The sequence below is a fragment of the Trichomycterus rosablanca genome, chromosome 3 (assembly GCF_030014385.1).
Source record: "Trichomycterus rosablanca isolate fTriRos1 chromosome 3, fTriRos1.hap1, whole genome shotgun sequence".
NCBI classification, from domain to species: domain Eukaryota; kingdom Metazoa; phylum Chordata; class Actinopteri; order Siluriformes; family Trichomycteridae; genus Trichomycterus; species Trichomycterus rosablanca.
The window spans coordinates 42073687-42093357 of NC_085990.1; the positions used below are offsets into that span (position 1 = coordinate 42073687).

The 19671-nt window shown below is 39.7% G+C and overlaps 2 protein-coding genes across 2 annotated transcripts in view; one reads left to right on the forward strand and one right to left on the reverse strand.

Annotated features, from left to right (window-relative positions):
• The window catches only part of rbms3 (RNA binding motif, single stranded interacting protein), a 296186-nt gene that overhangs the window by 44537 nt on the left and 231978 nt on the right, over positions 1-19671 (reverse strand). The window contains exon 7 of the mRNA XM_062992124.1: positions 2986-3092. Coding sequence (XP_062848194.1) covers positions 2986-3092 — 107 coding nt within the window. The remainder of the gene's footprint in view (positions 1-2985; positions 3093-19671) is intronic.
• On the forward strand, positions 7170-10980 carry LOC134310032 (uncharacterized). The gene is made up of 4 exons (XM_062991549.1): positions 7170-7376; positions 9635-9787; positions 9971-10063; positions 10234-10980. Exons 1-4 carry the CDS (start codon positions 7170-7172, stop codon positions 10519-10521), a joined length of 741 nt encoding a protein of 246 aa, XP_062847619.1. The 3' UTR covers positions 10522-10980.

The window sequence follows — 19671 nt, forward strand, 5'->3', positions numbered from 1 at the left end:
GTGCGCCGTACCATACACCATAATAAATTTCCTTCTTTTTATATAAAATGTATCTACCAGAAACAACAACTCTCATATTTCTCTATTATTTCAGTAGTGTTGTATTTTGTAGGTGTAATTGCACGAAAGAAAGAATACTTTACTAAGCCGAATTCCTTCTTCTCTCTCACTCACTGTCCCCTCTGTCTGATACACAGTGACAGCTACTGGCAGGAGTAATTATACAACAACAAATAGTGATTTTTTTCATTTTCTCACCACTACGCTTTCTCTGCACATTCTTTGGGAACATTTTAATATAGAATTTTACAAAATATAAACAAAACACCGGAAAAAAACCCTGTCCGCTGTCCGAATGTTTGCTCACTGTATGTATATATATATAGAGAGAGACGGTTGGTGTAAACTAGTTCGTGACGTCACGTGTTTCGTGAATTTCTGTTTGTAATCCGAAATTTGTTTGTACGTTAAGTTGAAAAAGATCGTTCGTAACCTGAAATGTTCATATGGTAAACCATTCGTAACTCAAAGGTCTACTGTATTAACAATATAAAAATACAAAATTATGTGTATGTAATTCATAACGCAGTGTTCTGAGTGTTTATTTATTTTATTCCTCCTGTGACCGTGCAGGATTTCTCTGGGTATTTGCCAGGCATTTTTACATTTTTATTTATTCAGAAAACACTGTTTGCTTACTACGCCATGCGCCTAAAAAAATGCACTGTTTTATGCCCTACTGTCTCCCCCAAATCAAACAATAACTAGTAAAATAACATAACAAAAAGCAAACACATAATAATAGCTTCTGATTTTTAAGTCCATGGAAAGGAAGCTATTTTGGCACCAGACTTTTTCACACCGACTTTTAGCCAACTTTATCTGACCAGCCAAAGCCAGCAGTTCCTTGTCCACAATCTAACACAGGGCATAAGTCAGGAAAAAAAAACAGACATTGTGCAAATGCAGTTATTCCCTCACACTTAGTTTAGAGAGGTTAGTTCACTGATAGACACTTTTTTGGGATTATAGAGAGGGAATTTAGAACAACCAGAGAAAATCTGTGCAGACAGAGGGGGAACATGCTTTTTGCACATTACATGCATAAACATGCAAACGTCTCTTTTTTTTTAACTTATTGTAAACCAATTTCAAACCAAAGTTAAAATTTTTTTACCATATTATTTTCATCACAGTACATAAATGTATATATACGTTTAGTAAAAATATGTTAGAATTAAAACATGAGGGTAAGTGTGTATTACTAAACATGCTAACTTTAAATAGTTTGTGTCGATTGCTTCAAGAACTTTTATTTTGAAATATTTTCGCTTATTTACGAAATGTGTCATTTTGCCTGTTTTTTTCACAGTTTTTAGTGCAAATTTAGCACTATGCTAACAAATCTGACCCAACTGACAGGTTGAATGATCATACTAATGCCAAGTTCACACTACACAACTTTCCAAGTCGTCAGGTCACTGTACAGTTCACACTACACAACTGGATCTCTTGTAATCGGGAGTCTTTCAAGTTGGTGTGGCTTTCAAACTACATGACTGATCGATAGGGGGTTACACACTACACAATCTGTCACCAACTGGAATCGCAGGCGAGCTTCTCTGGTCTCCCAAACTACGTTTTGTCACGAAAACAAACGTGAAAAGTGACGAGGGGTTTAATGATACCACGTCCAAAATTGCACATCAACAAGTACTGATCAAAGTTGTTGCGCTGATGTGCAGCGTAAAGTCAAGGAGAAAAAATAAATGAATCAGAGTGGATTGGGCTACGCGACCGACAGGGATTGTTCTGTTCCGTAGTGAGTTGGGGATTAATAAGTAGTTTTTGCAATGCAATGTTTGTGTTATGTTTTGTAGAGAACGATAAGGTCAGAAATACTGTAAAACTTGAGTGTTTGCCCCTGTCCCATCTTTTTACAACTCCTCCCCTGTGTTTCCCCTCACCTCGTATCTTGCATTCTCATTGGCTGTTCGACATAGCACTCATTGCCAGTCGGCCGACTCACATCCAGTTATCTACCATGCTAGATCTTTATCTTCAGCTGCTCAGATCAAGTCATTGAGCAGTTCACACACAGCGAATGAGAGCCGAGTTTTGATCGCCGAGCGAACACAGAGTTGCTCCCGAGTCGACAAATCTAGCGCCGTCCAGTCGGCAATCGAAAATTAGGGCAAAAATCGTGTAGTGTGAACTAGGCATAAGCCATTCAAAAGCATTTGAAAATCACATTTTAATGTGACTCAAAATGCACTGTTGTATGCCTTACTGTCTTCCCCAAATCAAACAATAACTAGTAAAATAACATAACATAAAGCAAACACATAATAGGAAGCTTTTTTTGGCACTAGACTTGATTTCACACCGACTTTTAGCCAACTTTATTTGACCAGACAAAGCCTGCAGTTCCTTCCCTCAAACTTAGTTTACAGTGGTCAATTCATTAACAGACATTAACAGTTTTTGGAAACCAGTGCAGACAGCGGAGGAACATGCCAAACACATTCTTTTGCACAAACTGATTATAAACCAATTCAAATAAAAGTTACTATATTGTTAAACATATTATTTTAATCAAAGTTCATAAATTAATATATATATATATATATATATATATATATATATATATACACACACAAAATAATTGTCATTTTGGCTGTTTAAATCATATTTACAGAATTATCTTTTGATGTAAACAAAATCACAGTTTTAGTGCAAATTTAGCACTATGGTAACAAATCTGACCCAACTGACAGGCAGTATGATCATACTAAGCCATTCAAAAAGCATTTAAAAATCACATTTTTTGAGTTGAGGAAAATTTGTTTAAATAAATTGTGCCAAGTAATAAAGCTTAATGATGCAATTATATTTTTGGTACTGTTCCATTAATAATAAACCTAAACAGAATAGAAGGCTTATAGAAGAGAGGAAGCCTAGCGAATCTACAGTGGTGTCTCTCACCTCTCCTTCCCGAGGCCACGGCCTGCCGTTCTGGGGGTACTTGCTCTGGCTCTGTCGCTTCTTCTGACCCCCGTCTGCAAACTTACACAGCAGAGGCTCTGCGGGTGCTAAAGAGAGTGATAGAGAAAGAAAGTGGAGAAGATAAAAGAAGAGAAGAGAGTGTTACAACATCAGTCAGTGGCTCAGAACAGTTACTGCAAGAGAGACTGACTGCTAAAGGTCACTGTCTGTAGGCTGATGGAAAGGTGATGACTTCAGCACTGCTGGCTGTCAGGGGTTTGAGCAAAAAAGGAAATGTTATACCCTGGGTATCCGCACAAACCCCAGAAAGCCCGCAGAGAAGGGATAGCTAAGCAATACCCCTTTTGAAGTTTGATTCCCATCGTGTTTTTGTTCTCTTTTCCCGCATTCATTCCAGACCCGCTGCTCCCTCCCTACTTTCTCTTGCTGAGATGCTCAGACTTCACTCTTGGCAAGTGTTCCCTACGAAACCCCGACATCAAAACAAGCCTGCTGGCGCACCTTCAAAGCTCAGAGCTCGATAGTGTTGAAATAATAAGCACAGTAATCGCGATGGTAAATAACTTAAAGATTATAATGGTGCCATGCTCTGACCGCCAAGAGTGTTATCTTTAAAATGAAAATGCTGCTTGTTTTCTATGCTCAGGTTTATATCATGGGAAGTAAAAGAAGAGCATTGGATTTTTTCACAAGCGCCGTCATGTTACATCAAATGTGAATTAGAAGAACTTATCATTCTAGTCAGGGTGACATTAGCTCTATTAAACACAAATAGAAGTCTAAAGTCACGAATTCCTTTATGACCTAATGGGCCCAAATGTACACAGAAAATCCCCCAAAGCTTGTAGAAACCCTTCTTAGTGAGGAAGAGCCTGTTAGAGTTGCAAAGATGGAAAAAACTTCATATTAATGATGGTTTATGGTTTTGAAATAAAATGTTCAACAAGTGGAGGCATGGAGATTTACAGCAGGAAGGTCCTGGGTTTGATTCCTAGGTGGAACAATCTAGGTACTTTCTGTGTGAAGTTTGCATGTTCTGCCCCTCTCCGGGTGCTCCGGTCCCATTCCACAGTCCTAAAACACACAATCAGGATAATTGCACTGTGATGGAGTGGTGACCTGTCCTCTCTCCCTAGTGGTCTAGTGGCTAGGTCAGGTTGTCACTGTTGGGCCCTTGACAAGGCCCTTAACCTTCACTTGCTTAAATTGTATACTGTCACAACTGTAAGTTGCTTTGGATAAAAGTGTCTGCTAAGTGCCAAAAATGTAAATGTCCAGGGTGTTTCCTACTTTTCCCCCAGTGAATTGCACCAGCGCAACCCTGACCAGGATAAAGTGGTGGTAAATCAGACAATGAATGAATGAATGTTCAACCAGCTCATGGTCAGGTGTCCACATACTTCTGGCCTTAAATATGCACTTTTTTTTATGCAATTCTACTGTTCAACTGTACTGTTAATTCATTCATATTATTAACGTCTTAATGCAAGCCTGCCCTGTTAATGAACTGGTGACCTGTCTGGGGTGTTTCCTACATTTTGCCCAGTGAATTGTACCCACCGCGACCCTAAATAAAATGATGCGGTGGTAAATCAGACGATGAATGAATGAATGTTCAACCAGATCATGATCAGGTGTCCACATACTTCTGGCCTTAAGTCTGCACTTGTTTTTGTGCAACTCTACTGTTTAACTGTACTGTTCATTCATTCTCTTATCCGCTTATCCAATTAGGGTCGCGGGGGGTTGGGTGCTGGAGCCTATCCCAGCTTTTCAATGGGAGCAAGGCACAGAGTAACACCCTGGACGGGACGCCAGTCCATCGCAGGGCAGACACACACACACACCCATTCACTTATAGGGCAATTCAGTGTCTCCAATTAACCTAACTGCATGTTTTTGGACTGTGGGAGAAAACCAGAGCTCCCGCAGGAAACCCACGCAGACACGGGGAGAACATGCAAACTCCACACAGAAAGGACCCGGACCGCCCCGCCTGGGGATCGAACCCAGGACCTTCTTGATGTGAGGCGACAGTACTACCCACTAAGCCACCTGTACTGTTCATTCACATATTTATTAATTTATTCATTAATTCATTCATATTATTAACGTCATAATGCAAGCCTGCCCTGTGATGAACTGGTGACCTGTCTGGGCTGTTTCCTACATTTTGCCCAGTGAATTGTACCCACCGTGACCCTGAATAGGATAAAGCGGTGGTAAAACAGACAAAGAATAAATGAATAATGCTAGCCTAAGTTGAGCACCACATGCATCAAATGCTTCCATCGTGCCTACAATCATGCACATTATGCAAAACTCCAGTCTGTAGAGTACACTAATGTGTGTACTTGGAAAGCTTTCTGTGTACTTTTCAGAACAAATTCCTCAAAGCTATAGATAAACTGATTCGGTTTCCCCAGCAACCAGAAAAACTCATTTTAAGTGAACAAAAGTTTCAGTATGATATGATCTGGCAAAGTGCGCTGATAGACGTAGGAGAGCTGTTTGGTGGTCTTTGTATGGTCCAGACTGCAGTGACTAATCCAGCCTTACAGCTAAATATTGTTCCACTCACCTCTGCAAACATCTCAGCCTGACACAGAAAACTAAGCACATTCTTTAAAGAAGTCTCAAAAGAAGACTGAAACTAGATTATTTGACAAAAACAATATCTCTCCCTTGAGATCTGCATCTTATTTCTTTTCTGACGAATATGCAAAAAAAATTAATGAGAAGCTTTTTCCCTACAGGCCTCCCATGGCTTTCATATATTGTTCCATTTTTTTTGGCAAAGTAGTTTCCTGTGAACACAGGATTTGGACTTTTGTATCATGTCCAGACCACAGGACATATTTCATTTCTTTCTTAAATCTAGTTGTAGACCGAGTGTCCACACTGTGACCTACATGTGTCACTGTTTCTGCTGAGTGACATAAAAGCCACATGAAATCTGTGCTGACAGGTCAGAATAAATCACATGTCTACAAATGATATTTGAAACAGTACAGTACATAGAAATGTGGCTTCAAATTAATGAAACATAGTCATTAATGATTTTCTCAATGCACACATACACTGATCAGCCATAACATTAAAACCACCTTGTTTCTACACTCACCGTCCATTTTATCAGCTCCACTTACCATGTAGAAGCACTTTGTAGTTCTACAATTACTGACTGTAGTCCATCAGTTTCTCTACATACTTTTTTAGCCTGCTTTCATGCTGTTCTTCAATGGTCAGGACCACCACAGAGTAGGTATTATTTAGATGATGGATCATTCTCAGCACTGCAGTGACACTGACATGGTGGTGGTGTGTTAGTGTGTGTTGTGCTGGTATGAGTGGATCAGACACAGCAGCACTGCTGCACTTTTTAAATACCGTGTCCACTCACTATCCACTTTATTAGACACTCCTACCTAGTTGGTCCACCTTGTAGACGTAAAGTCAGAGACGATCACTCATCTATTGCTGCTGTTTGAGTTGGTCATCTTTGAGATCTTAATCAGTGGTCACAGGACGCTGCCCACAGGGCACTGTTGGATGGATATTTTTGGTTGGTGGACTATTCTCAGTCCAGCAGTGACAGTGAGGTCTTTAAAAACTCCATCGGCATTGCTGTGTCTTATCCACTCATACCAGCAAAACACACACTTACACACCACCACCATGTCAGTGTCACTGCAGTGCTGAGAATCATCCATCACCTAAATAATAGCTGCTCTGTAGTGCTCCTGGGAGAGTCCTGAGCATTGAAGAACAGCATGAAAGGGGGCTAACAAAGCATGCAAAAAAAACAGATGGACTACAGTCAGTAATTGTAGAACTACAAAGTGCTTCTATATGGTAAGTGGAGCTGATAAAATGGACAGTGAGTGTAGAAACAGGAAGGTGGTTTTAATGTTATGGCTGATCAGTGTACACTGACGCGCCAAAAAAACTGGTACAACAGGGGACTGTAGTGGTTGGTGGTGGCTCCATAATGTAATGGGGTTTGTTTAGCTGGCATTCCATGGGACCCCTGGTACATCTACAAACATCTCTGACAGGTGAACGCTATGTGTGCCTCCTTTCTGACGAGTTACACTTTACATCCTGCATACATTCTTATGGGTTTTGCCAACAGGAAAAGGCGCCACCACACACATGTAGAGATGCCAAATTATGTGTGTCTGAGTTTTGCCATTCCCACCTACGTCACCAGATCTCAACATCTGGGATGCTATACAACGGACTATGGACGACAAGAATCCTACACTTTGGAATACAACAGAATTGTGGACTTTCCTGCAAAAAGCATGGTGTTCATTGCTTACGGAATATTTCGTATTATTAGGCTGGTGTACCAGTTTTTCTGGCACGTCAGTGTATATTGTAATTAAAATGTATTTCACATTTTACATATTTTCTTTACAACTCTTCTACTGGCTCTTTACGACTCACATGTACATGATGGACATTTGATGACCTATGTATGCTCTTGGTTTTGTAGATTTTGTTTTTGGTAACTTTCCAAAGCTTGACCGAAGCATCTGCTCATTTACAACAGAAGAAATAAGATGAAGTGATACAAGAGGACAACATAAAGGACAAGATATAACACGACAAGAAAACAAAAGAAAATAAACAAGATGAGACAAGAGGAGAACAAAAAAGAAGAGACAACACAAGAGAAAAATGAACAGAGACCAGAAGACACAATAAATGAAAAATGAGAAGAGACCAAATTACATGGGGACAAAAACTAAAATATGTCGATCGATAGATAGATAGATAGATAGATAGATAGATAGATAGATAGATAGATAGATAGATAGATAGATAGATAGATAGATAAATAGATAGATAGATAGATAGATAGATAGATAGATAGATAGATAGATAGATAGATGGAAAAGAAAAAGAAAGAATATAAGTGATAAGAAGAGAAGACAAGAGGAACTGAACAGACAGAACAACAGTAATAGAAAAAAAGTCAGAAGAAAGGAAACTAGAAGATACAAGATGTGAAAAAATGACAAGAGAAGAGAAAAAATGTGACGTGGTAGTAAAAAGAAAAAAAGAAGACAAGACAACCAGAAGAAAAAACTCAGAGAAGAGATAAGATGGTGAGATAGGAACAACAGAACAGAAAAGACTAGCTAAGAAGGAGCTGATGGAATGCCTTTATTTGTCATATACAGTACACACACCAATTATACCAAAATATACCAATTGATGTCGAGTTTCAAGGTACCTCTGTATGAGTTTATAGTGGCTAGTTTGGAAGCTGGGGTCAGAGCTGAAACCGAAAGGGTTAAGGATTGTGCTCAAGGCCCAACAGTGGGTGCACAACAGGGCTAGTATTTGAACCCACAGCCTAACATTCAATAGCTCAAAGCTCTACCCACTAGGCTACTGTCCCATCCTACACTCTAAACCCGGATTTGGTATAAATAAATTTTTTGAGCAGTCATTAATTATTCTTTCATGTTTTGTAAAAAAATATTGCCATTACTAATTCAAACTAGTTGTTAGCAATACTGAGTTGAAATATGCAGTGCAATTATCACGTTAAGCAAAGATAACTTAATATGGTAAGTTTTTGAGAGGGAGGGGCCTGTTTGAAACGGCAGCAGAATGTTGCGTGAAGAGCCCTGGTTTATGCACCCCGAAGCTGTGGGTTTTGAAATCAGTGTTACTACAAATGGTGAGTATGTAAAGGAACTATATCTTAAATGAGACATTTCTGATAAAAAGAAACTTTTCACTGAGAAGAGGCTGACTCAGCTCGGAACAACGTCAGGTCTTTCTCACAAGCAGCTCGAGTGTGCGAGATGGATGAGGAGAAGTTGATCAACGTGCTGGATTTATTAGATTATAGTCTTTATGAAACGTTGTCAACTTTCTTCGTTTGAACGTCTTAATATAAACAAACCATCCGTCACAGAACTCCTACTTCAGCCGCGGTGCTTCATTTAGTGTGCTATTACTATTTAGCGTAACAATTTTTTTTTATCGGTTCACAGTTTATAGCGTTAGCACATTCCCCCATGCCGCGTCTTTCGCCACCACGCCTCTCGTTGAATCGTTGTGTAGCAGTAATACAGTTATCGACTTCTTAGTCATTAGCCGAGGCTGATAAATGTTTTGCAGTGGAGTTTACAGAACAGAAGTGCAGCTGTTGAGCTAAAAGTTTTCTTATGCTCTTTTTTTACAGGTTCTCTTGAAGATGCAGTGGAAGTGTAAGTATTGTGAGTTTATATGTGAAAAACGGGGTTACCTATTAAAACATTACAGGTTAAAACATGGGGGTTACAATAGAACGGTGCGATTTTCTTGCTTACACCAAGAATGTTTGTGCACATTTAACTCCATTAATGCACTTAAGGTCCACTTATCTAAGATTCATCAGAAAACCTAACATGCACAGCTGTGTAAATCTGTAAATTCTGACCTAATATCCTACTCATGATACATTCTTGTTATTCTTAAAGGCCCATGTGAGAATGAATGGTGGGTGGGATATTGGTCAGGTGTAGTTGGTTAGGGATAAAACAAGTAGGCTAAGAGGGGATGGAACAAAATTGCTGCAGGCCCAGCCACAGTATTAATTAGTTTTGAAATCTGTATTTTTCAGGTGTACATGGAGTTCAACAGGGTTGTGGGCAAGAACCTCAAGCAAGAGTTCTATGAAAGCATTGATCAGCACAGTCTTCGTCTCATTGAGATATTTCAATCTAAGAGAGGCAACATTGGGCAGCTTTTGTCACAGCTATCACAGCAGACTAAGGTTGGTCCATATCCATTATGTCCTTGCATTGTATTGTTTTTCCCAGCTTATGTAATGACGTCACTAAAAATGCAACTATACTAGTTGCGCAATCCAATCAAAATTGTGTTTTCTTATTGACCAGTCATTAACTTGTCATTCTCCCCACATATGTAACTGTATTGTTATTTTACTCTCCAAAAGACCAAAGAGCCAACTGACATTCGGACACTGGTGCTCAGAGGGCTTCCTATTGTCCTTGGGGACAGTCCCGCAGACTTCTACAAAGAATGCTCTGTAAGTAACCTCTTACTTTATCAAAGAGTATCAAATGTCAGCGTAACCTTGACTTTTCACTATTGTTTTATAGTTTCTGTTTTTGACAAACAATGTGAGCATAGTTTTATATAGTTTTTATAGATGGTTATTTAAAGAAAAATGTGATTATTGTGCTCTTATGTTGTTAGGACTCTGATGACTCATTCGGCTACCTTGACGTTGCTTTGCTCTCCCCATCCCCCCACCTCAGTCCAGCCTCTCTAAAGATCATCATTGAGGGAGAAGTTGTGATGGACAACATTCAAGACCTGCCAAAAGCTATGTGCATTCTGTTTGGACTTACTTACGCCCTGCATCTCAACTATCACAAATCAATGAGGAACACATTCCAGTTCATCCAACAGGTTCTCCTTTCACTGGGCCACAATGAACTAAAACCCAGATTACAAACTCTGAAAAACCAGCTTGCACTGTAAGTAATTGCTATGGCAAGGTTAATGTGAGAAGGCATGGCTGCTTGTTTTTCCAGTGACTTTTTCCCCACTACAGCCTTGTGTCTCTGTATTCATTGTTATTGTCCATTCTTTGACACCAATAGCACCAACAAACCTTGAAAGTTTGCTAAAATACAATACAAATGTCCTTTTGTCACAAGTGATAAAAAAGGAAATGTTAAACAGTTTTGTTAGATTTTGTATTATGTGAGAACTGATTGAAGTTTGTTGTGGGATGGGAATGTCCAGCCACTTGTGTTCTACAGTTCAGGATGTAGACATATTTTCTCAGGACTGCATATTATTGTTCAGTTGACTAGATAAACTTAACACAGTTCATCAGTCAAGTTGATGTTTTAACAGCTTGTATCAAGTTTTAATGTATGTTTTAAAGTGTCCATATTGTTAAATGCTGTGCATACGGGTTCTCAAAACAAACAAAACAAATTACCAAGCAGTTTTAATGCCTGTTTTTACTTTTACTTGGCTGACAAATTTGTTATTGACTCCGCAACAAACGAGAACTGCAACATTTTGTCAATAAAATACATTGGAACATTGAAAAGTATTGTTTAATTTCTTTAAAAATTTGTTGAAACAATTTAATGCAAAGTAATCTAAAAAAATTAATTACAAGAAAACATTAAAGTATTAAACATTTTAAGTAGCAATTAATAATGTTATTATTTGTTATATGATTTTTGTATACTTAAAATATTTATTTTCTACAATTTAAACGTAAGAAAAGAGATCATTTATGTGAACTTATGATTTTGAGTAAAGACTACTAATGTAAACTTGATTTGTCTACTGGATCCACGTAAGAGTCTATGTTAATACGACTTGACTTCATTAGTTTCTGCTTGTGTAAAAACTTAAGTAATTGAAGGCAACGGGTTTCCACGCAATTTTCTAGTAAACTCAACTAATCCGGGATAAGAGTGTAGACGACAAGAACAAGAAAATAAAGAAAATAGATGAAAGGACTCCACAAAAGACCAGAAAATGACACAGAACAATACAAAAAAGAGAGAACTCATTTAAAGCTGTGGGATCATTTGGACGGGAGTGACATGTACCGGCAGATAAGAGACACCTAATCACGCACTACTGTGTGTATGATGAGAACGAAACAACCTTTTCTCGTTCACCTGCCTACAGCATGCAGGGCTACACCTGCAGCCCTGTCATCACATTCCTATTACCCTTACACACACACACACACACAGGGTGACACACGGCCAGTGCTGATAAGCCCAGTGCACAAGCAGCTTTGTTGTTGGAAAAGAGCGAGCGAGCCAGGGAGCAACAGAGCAGATCACAGCATTTACAGCATGCGCAAAATGTTAGCACAAGCAACTCTTCGCCTGGCTCCCCGGTCAGTCACAAACAATAGCACAATGAGAACGAGTTGTGTGTGTATGTGTGTGTGTGTGTGTGTGTGTAGTTCAAGTAAGGATTTGCTGTAAGGTCCTTTCCCAGCACTGTAGGGAATAGGGCTAACTCTGAAATAACAACCTAACAGTGTCGTAAAGTCGGGAAGCCAAACAACTCAGGGAGGTTTCGCCATGCCTGCAGAGCCCAGAGAAATAACCATGCCTGTTTTATGAGCCTGGCTTTCCCCGCATTTATTTTGTTAGTCAAGATTCCCTAACCCTTAACTGCTGATTCTCGGTCAGGCAGGGTTCGACTAAAGCTTACACTCATGATCTTTGAAATCTGACTTACTAAAGCACTTTGGATATCACCCAGGGAAATCTTACACACACACACACACACACACACACACATACATACGCAGGGATGCTGGCAAGTAGGAGTGCACCCAGCTGGAGGGTGTGGAGGTGTAATGATGGTGGGGAGGGTGACTGTTCTTTACTGGCAAAGAGTTTAATAAATTAGTGTTTTTCCAGTCGGCCCCCTCTATCACACTCAATTAACTAAATGTGACATGATCCCTCTAACATAGGCAGTGCAAATAACACACACACACACACACACACACACACACACACACAATCTAGTGCTGCTGTTTTATTTAATTGCATTTCATTGTCATGTATTACCACCACTATTTATCTAGGTCATGGTTGCGGAGGGCCAGTTTGCCCGGAATTCACTGAGCGCAATGCAGTAACACACTCTAATCAGGACACCAATTTTTTTATTTGTGGGGCCTAGGCCACCCCAAAAAACCACCCCCTTTCCCAGGCATAGCATATCATCAACAGCACCGTTGAAGATTCAATCCCTACATCAAAGTAGTAGTGGGATAGCGGAATTTACTATTAAGCACCCCAGCATTGATTCATTTAACTGGACACTGTATGTAGGTAGTATGGGTCCTGCACAGCTGTAGGGTCCTAGAGACCTGGGTTACAACCTCACTTCTGGTCAGAGTTTGAGGTAAGTTAGCTTTCCCAACATTCATTCAGGTTTCTTCTTCCAGGTACTTTGGTTTCCTCCCAACTTCCACCACTATCTATGTATTTATCTTGGTTGGGGTTGCGGTGGGCCAGTTTGCCCGGGATTCACTGAGCACAATGCAGTAACACATCCTATTCAGGTCACCAATTATTTTATTTGTGGGGCCTTGGCCACCCCAAAATTCAACCCCCTACCCAGGCATAGCCAATCATGTCTGTACGTAGATACAATAGCACTGTTAGGGATTCAAACCCTAGATCAAAGTAGTAGTTGGTTAGCGGAATTTACTACTAAGCGCCCCAGCATTGATTTACTTTAATTGGACACTGTAAGAAGGTAGTATGGCTACTGCACAGCTGCACAGGTTTATTCCAGATATTTTGGTTTCCTCATAATTTCCAAAAGCATGCCAGTAGGCCAATTGGCTATTTTAAATTGGCCTTGATGTGTGAGTGAGTGAGTAAACAGATGTGTGTTGCCTTTAAAAAAATTGGCACCCTGTACAAGAGAAGAACAAATAAATTATTCCGATTATTTATGAATTTTTAGAATTAAATTTTATTGTAATCTTAATAGGGCGGCACGGTGGCTTAGTGGGTAGCACTGTTGCCTCACAGCAAGAAGGTCCTGGGTTCGATCCCCAGGCAGGGCGGTCTGGGTCCTTTCTGTGTGGAGTTTGCATGTTCTCTCTGTGTCTGCGTGGGTTTCCTCCGGGAGCTCAGGTTTCCTCCCACAGTGCATAAACATGCAGTCAGGTTAATCGGAGACACTGAATTGCCCTATGGGTGAATGGGTGTGTGTGTGTGTGTGTGTGTGTGTGTGTGTGTGTGTGTGTGTCTGCACTGCGATGGACTGCCAACTTTACCCCTATTTGCCAGTCTAGTTCACTATGTCCTATGGTGGTGTTTTAGAGCCACTGTAACAAAATAATAATAACATTTAATTTTGAGAATGAAGTAGTTAAAGTACTTCTACAAATGAAGTTGTAATGCTTTATAAATGCAGTTTCTTGCAAAGCTGTTTCAGCGTTATTATAATAAAAAACTGATGTTAATGTGCTAGAAGATATTATATTATAAGCAGTATTTCTTTATTTGTTAAACCAATACAAAAGTGTAACTTTATCCTCAATGTCTCTTATTTTAACACTAGGGGGTTAATTGGTATCTTCCTGTTGCAAACCCTTTGGCCATATTATTAAACTATTCAATTTATAAACTAATAAACTAATTATTTAAAGTATTTTGACTTTATTCTCAAACAATTTAAACTTTTTTCTTAAAGAGATGAGATGAAGAAATTAAAGAAGATGAAAATGAAGAGAAGATAGACTGAGAACAAAAGAGATGGGACTAGCTAAGAAGGGATGAGAATAACAGATACTATATCACAAAGAATTTTAACTTTATTCTCCAAGTATTTTGACTTTATTCTTGAAATATTATTACTCTTTTTGTTGAGGTCAAATATATAAAAAATTACAGGGGCCCTAAAACACCTTTGTAGTCCTATGATATATAAGAGAACATAAGAGAAAAGACACTCTTATGTTTTCTTATATAGCATTTCACTATTACTTGGCATTGAAATGTTGCTTCTATATGTTAATGTTGCTTCTACAGGCAGTTTGGAACCAGGCTTTTAGTGTTCAACACTCACAATCAGCAGATATTTGATGAACCGATGAACTTTTTTGGAAGCATAACAGCCTGTGAAAGTCATTAGGCTCTTTAATATGATTTATGTTAATATAACATCATTCCACAATACCACTGTTATATAAACAGCATTTAATAAATTAAAAAATATATATATTTTAAACATATATGCATTTAAATGTTCAAAGTCAAAATGTTTTAAGTCCATAAATGTGACTACATATGCAGTTTCACTTTAAAAAAATATGTTTTATGGCGCCAGGTGGTGCAGCGGGATATTCCGCTAGCACATCAGTGCCGAGATTCTAAAATCCTCGGTTCGAAACTGTTCGTTGCCACCGGTTGGCTGGGTGCCATCTAGCTGGGATAACTGGCAGTGCCTGCAGCAGACACGTTTCTGCTAGGGCAGAATGACCGGACTATGTGGGTGCGGTCTTCAAACACTGTGTAAGGACCCTGATTAACAGATATAGAGGCCTCTGTGCAGAATGCATGGGTGAAAAAAGGGTTCTGCTAAGGGCTGCGAGCAGCTGGAGTCGGAGGAGGCGTGAGCAGCAAAATACCCACCTCGACTGCAATCAGAGATCCCCCAAGAGCAGAAGACAAATTGACTAGGCTAAATTGGGAGAAAATGGGGGAAAATGCATAAATAGGGTAATATATATATACAGTGTATCACAAAAGTGAGTACACCCCTCACATTTCTGCAGATATTTAAGTATATATTTTCATGGGACAACACTGACAAAATGACACTTTGACACAATGAAAAGTAGTCTGTGTGCAGCTTATATAACAGTGTAAATTTATTCTTCCCTCAAAATAACTCAATATACAGCCATTAATGTCTAAACCACCAGCAACAAAAGTGAGTACACCCCTTAGTGAAAGTTCCTGAAGTGTCAATATTTTGTGTGGCCACCATTATTTCCCAGAACTGCCTTAACTCTCCTGGGCATGGAGTTTACCAGAGCTTCACAGGTTGCCACTGGAATGCTTTTCCACTCCTCCATGACGACATCACGGAGCTGGCGGATATTCGAGACTTTGCGCTCCTCCACCTTCCGCTTGAGGATGCCCCATAGATGTTCTATTGGGTTTAGGTCTGGAGACATGCTTGGCCAGTCCATCACCTTTACCCTCAGCCTCTTCAATAAAGCAGTGGTCGTCTTATAGGTGTGTTTGGGGTCATTATCATGCTGGAACACTGCCCTGCGACCCAGTTTCCGGAGGGAGGGGATCATGCTCTGCTTCAGTATTTCACAGTACATATTGGAGTTCATGTGTCCCTCAATGAAATGTAACTCCCCAACACCTGCTGCACTCATGCAGCCCCAGACCATGGCATTCCCACCACCATGCTTGACTGTAGGCATGACACACTTATCTTTGTACTCCTCACCTGATTGCCGCCACACATGCTTGAGACCATCTGAACCAAACAAATTAATCTTGGTCTCATCAGACCATAGGACATGGTTCCAGTAATCCATGTCCTTTGTTGACATGTCTTCAGCAAACTGTTTGCGGGCTTTCTTGTGTAGAGACTTCAGAAGAGGCTTCCTTCTGGGGTGACAGCCATGCAGACCAATTTGATGTAGTGTGCGGCGTATGGTCTGAGCACTGACAGGCTGACCCCCCACCTTTTCAATCTCTGCAGCAATGCTGACAGCACTCCTGCGCCTATCTTTTAAAGACAGCAGTTGGATGTGACGCTGAGCACGTGCACTCAGCTTCTTTGGACGACCAACGCGAGGTCTGTTCTGAGTGGACCCTGCTCTTTTAAAACGCTGGATGATCTTGGCCACTGTGCTGCAGCTCAGTTTCAGGGTGTTGGCAATCTTCTTGTAGCCTTGGCCATCTTCATGTAGCGCAACAATTCGTCTTTTAAGATCCTCAGAGAGTTCTTTGCCATGAGGTGCCATGTTGGAACTTTCAGTGACCAGTATGAGAGAGTGTGAGAGCTGTACTACTAAATTGAACACACCTGCTCCCTATGCACACCTGAGACCTAGTAACACTAACAAATCACATGACATTTTGGAGGGAAAATGACAAACAGTGCTCAATTTGGACATTTAGGGGTGTAGTCTCTTAGGGGTGTACTCACTTTTGTTGCCGGTGGTTAAGACATTAATGGCTGTATATTGAGTTATTTTGAGGGAAGAATAAATTTACACTGTTATATAAGCTGCACACAGACTACTTTTCATTGTGTCAAAGTGTCATTTTGTCAGTGTTGTCCCATGAAAAGATATACTTAAATATCTGCAGAAATGTGAGGGGTGTACTCACTTTTGTGATACACTGTATATGTTTTATATGTTTTATGTGTCTGCACAAGTTTAAAACCTTTTACGCCCATAATCACCTTGAAAATACTTTAAATTCAAACATCATAGTGCAAGTTGGAAAGTTACCTAAAATGTTGTGAGATTTATATGATGTGAGATAGGGCAGTTTACAGTTCACCCTAAAATTGATCCTAGTTGTAAGAGGCCCCCACAGCAAGAGAAACAACCCACCCACAGTCTGGCACACACTGAGAACCTGCGTGACCATACCAAATTACTAAATTTCCCTAAACAGCCCAACAGACTCCTTTCTAAAACCTGATGTAAGAGCAGACATAACTGTGTGAGGGCAATGTGTTGAAAGCATGACATTCCAAACTATGTGGCTTTTATACAAGTATTTGTGTGTGTGCTTTAGCTTCTGTGGGTACGTGTCTGTTGGTAAGTGTTCCCATAACATTTACTCAAAGAGACAGCTCTAACCAGGCTGTTTATTAACTCTGGGTCATGCACAGCAGATATACTAATGGGCCGGGGAAGGAGAACAAAAGCAGATCAGATGAGAAGATGGACATGTGTTTTTAATCGAAGGGCCGGCGTTCGGCCTGCCAGATCCCGCTGCGCTCCCACAGACCTGCGAGTCTCTCCGTGGGTGGACCACATTCCTGCAAGTGAGAAACAGGGAGCGTCCCTTCTCCATTTTTCTTTCCCTTCCATAAACAACTGTGAGTAGTGTGGTGGTGAAGAGTTGAGTCTGTCTAACCACTAGTGCATTCAGATCAGGTTTGCTATTGAGCGTCGCCTTATTTAATCCCATGGACGACTAAAATTGAGTTTTAGTGGGTCTAAAGCCTACCTAAATGACAATGTGGGAATATATCCTGGACAGAATGACAGTTTAATGGCAGGGCAACACACACTCAGTCACTCACTCACTCACACTTAGCCGCAAGTTAGAGTAGCCAGTCCATGTATTGCAGGGATGCCCAAACTATGGTGCCATTAGCATATTTGAAACGGCTCGCAAGGTATTCTAGAAATAAAATTAAGGTTGGCTCGCTATTAGGCAGGTTTAAAAAAACTGCTTGAACTCTGGGTGTAGGTATCGCATAAAACAAATCTAAAATGCTTCCCATCTTTCTTCCCCCAACATAAAACATAAACATTACACCTACATTAATGTTCCCAAGTTTTTGGATATACAAAGCAGAGATGGGGACTTGAGTCCGAGTCGCACGTAAGTCGCTCACACAGCGACTTCAGACTCGACTCGGACTCGTTTCAAATGACTTGTGGACAACAAAAGACAGTAACATTAGTTATGTGTGACAATTATATATATATATATACGTATATATATATATATATATATATATATATATATATATACAGTATATATGCTCCGACATCATTCTGATTGTGTCATTTTCTGCTCTCTAATAACGCTCCAGCCGTTTTAAACCACAACGCACGCAATGAGTAAAGGTTCCAGCATCCGGCGTAGTGATGAAGCGTCGCTCCCTACTTAAAATGGTGGAATACCCTATGTAGTGCACTTCACAGTAACAGATAATGTGAATGGAACGCTCCTACAGAATTGGCGCTAATGGTTGAAAGAACCGCTTTCGGAACCAATCAGATCTTCTGATTTTAATTTTTAGTAAGAAATGCTGTTATTTGCATTTATTCAGTTTGCAGCATCACACAGATGATTGTCAATTAAACGCTTGATCGGCTTTCTAACGAGTTCGTGTTTTACTTCACAACCGAGAAAAGTTTGGAGGTTTGTAATTATAAGCACATTTACAAAATAATGGATTATATTCCTAATGGGACACACTCTTGTAAATCTAATAGCATCTGGAACAACATAAGCTAAGGTAAGCAGTATTATGGATTTTTTGCTGTGTTTGGGATTTTGGCCGCTGTGCCGTAATTTGCAATGAAAACAAAACGTCAGTTTAAGCTTTTAACTGGTACCTAAGAAAGTAAAGGCACTAAGTAAAATGGCAAAATACAGTCACTAATCTGTTGTTGTTTTTATCTGAACTTACATATTATTTGTTTATTTCTATGCTACATTTCCAATATATGTTTTGTGTATATTATATTGACTCGTGACTTGACTCGTATTTTGTGACTTGTGAACATCTCTGATACAAGGCGACTCCAAAGAAATGAAAACTAGAAAGCGAATGCAAAAGATTTAAGGATTGTTGGAAAAGTAAATATCAGTTTAGAGGAAAGTGTGTACATTAATTTAAAGAAGTAGAATAATCTTTCTATTACGATTATAAAGTAGTGAGTGAAATTTGACTTCTTTTGGCCCCCAACAAGAAACGTTTGGACACCCCTGACATACTGGCATACCTTTGTGGTTGGACAACCTATAAAAAGTCTGTAATAGACAGTGATTAGATGCAGCAGTGTTATCTAGGTATCCAGGACCCTTAAGTTGTACAGTCCCACCATGCCTGCTGCACCACTGACCCACAAATGTTTGAACTCATGTATGAATACCATTGACATAGGGTAGCTTTTATTACCTGACATATTTATGATCCAGAGCAGCTTTGTGTCAAAAGTTAGTTTCTTTAGGTAACTAAAATAGTAGACTAAAACTTTTATAATACTAGACTAGGTCTAGCGATCAGAAATATATACTCTTGTTATTTCCTTAGTCTTGTAAAGATGCAGTTTCTTTCAGACCTGATAGGCCTAAATGCAGTGGGAATGGCACAATGGGAAAAATA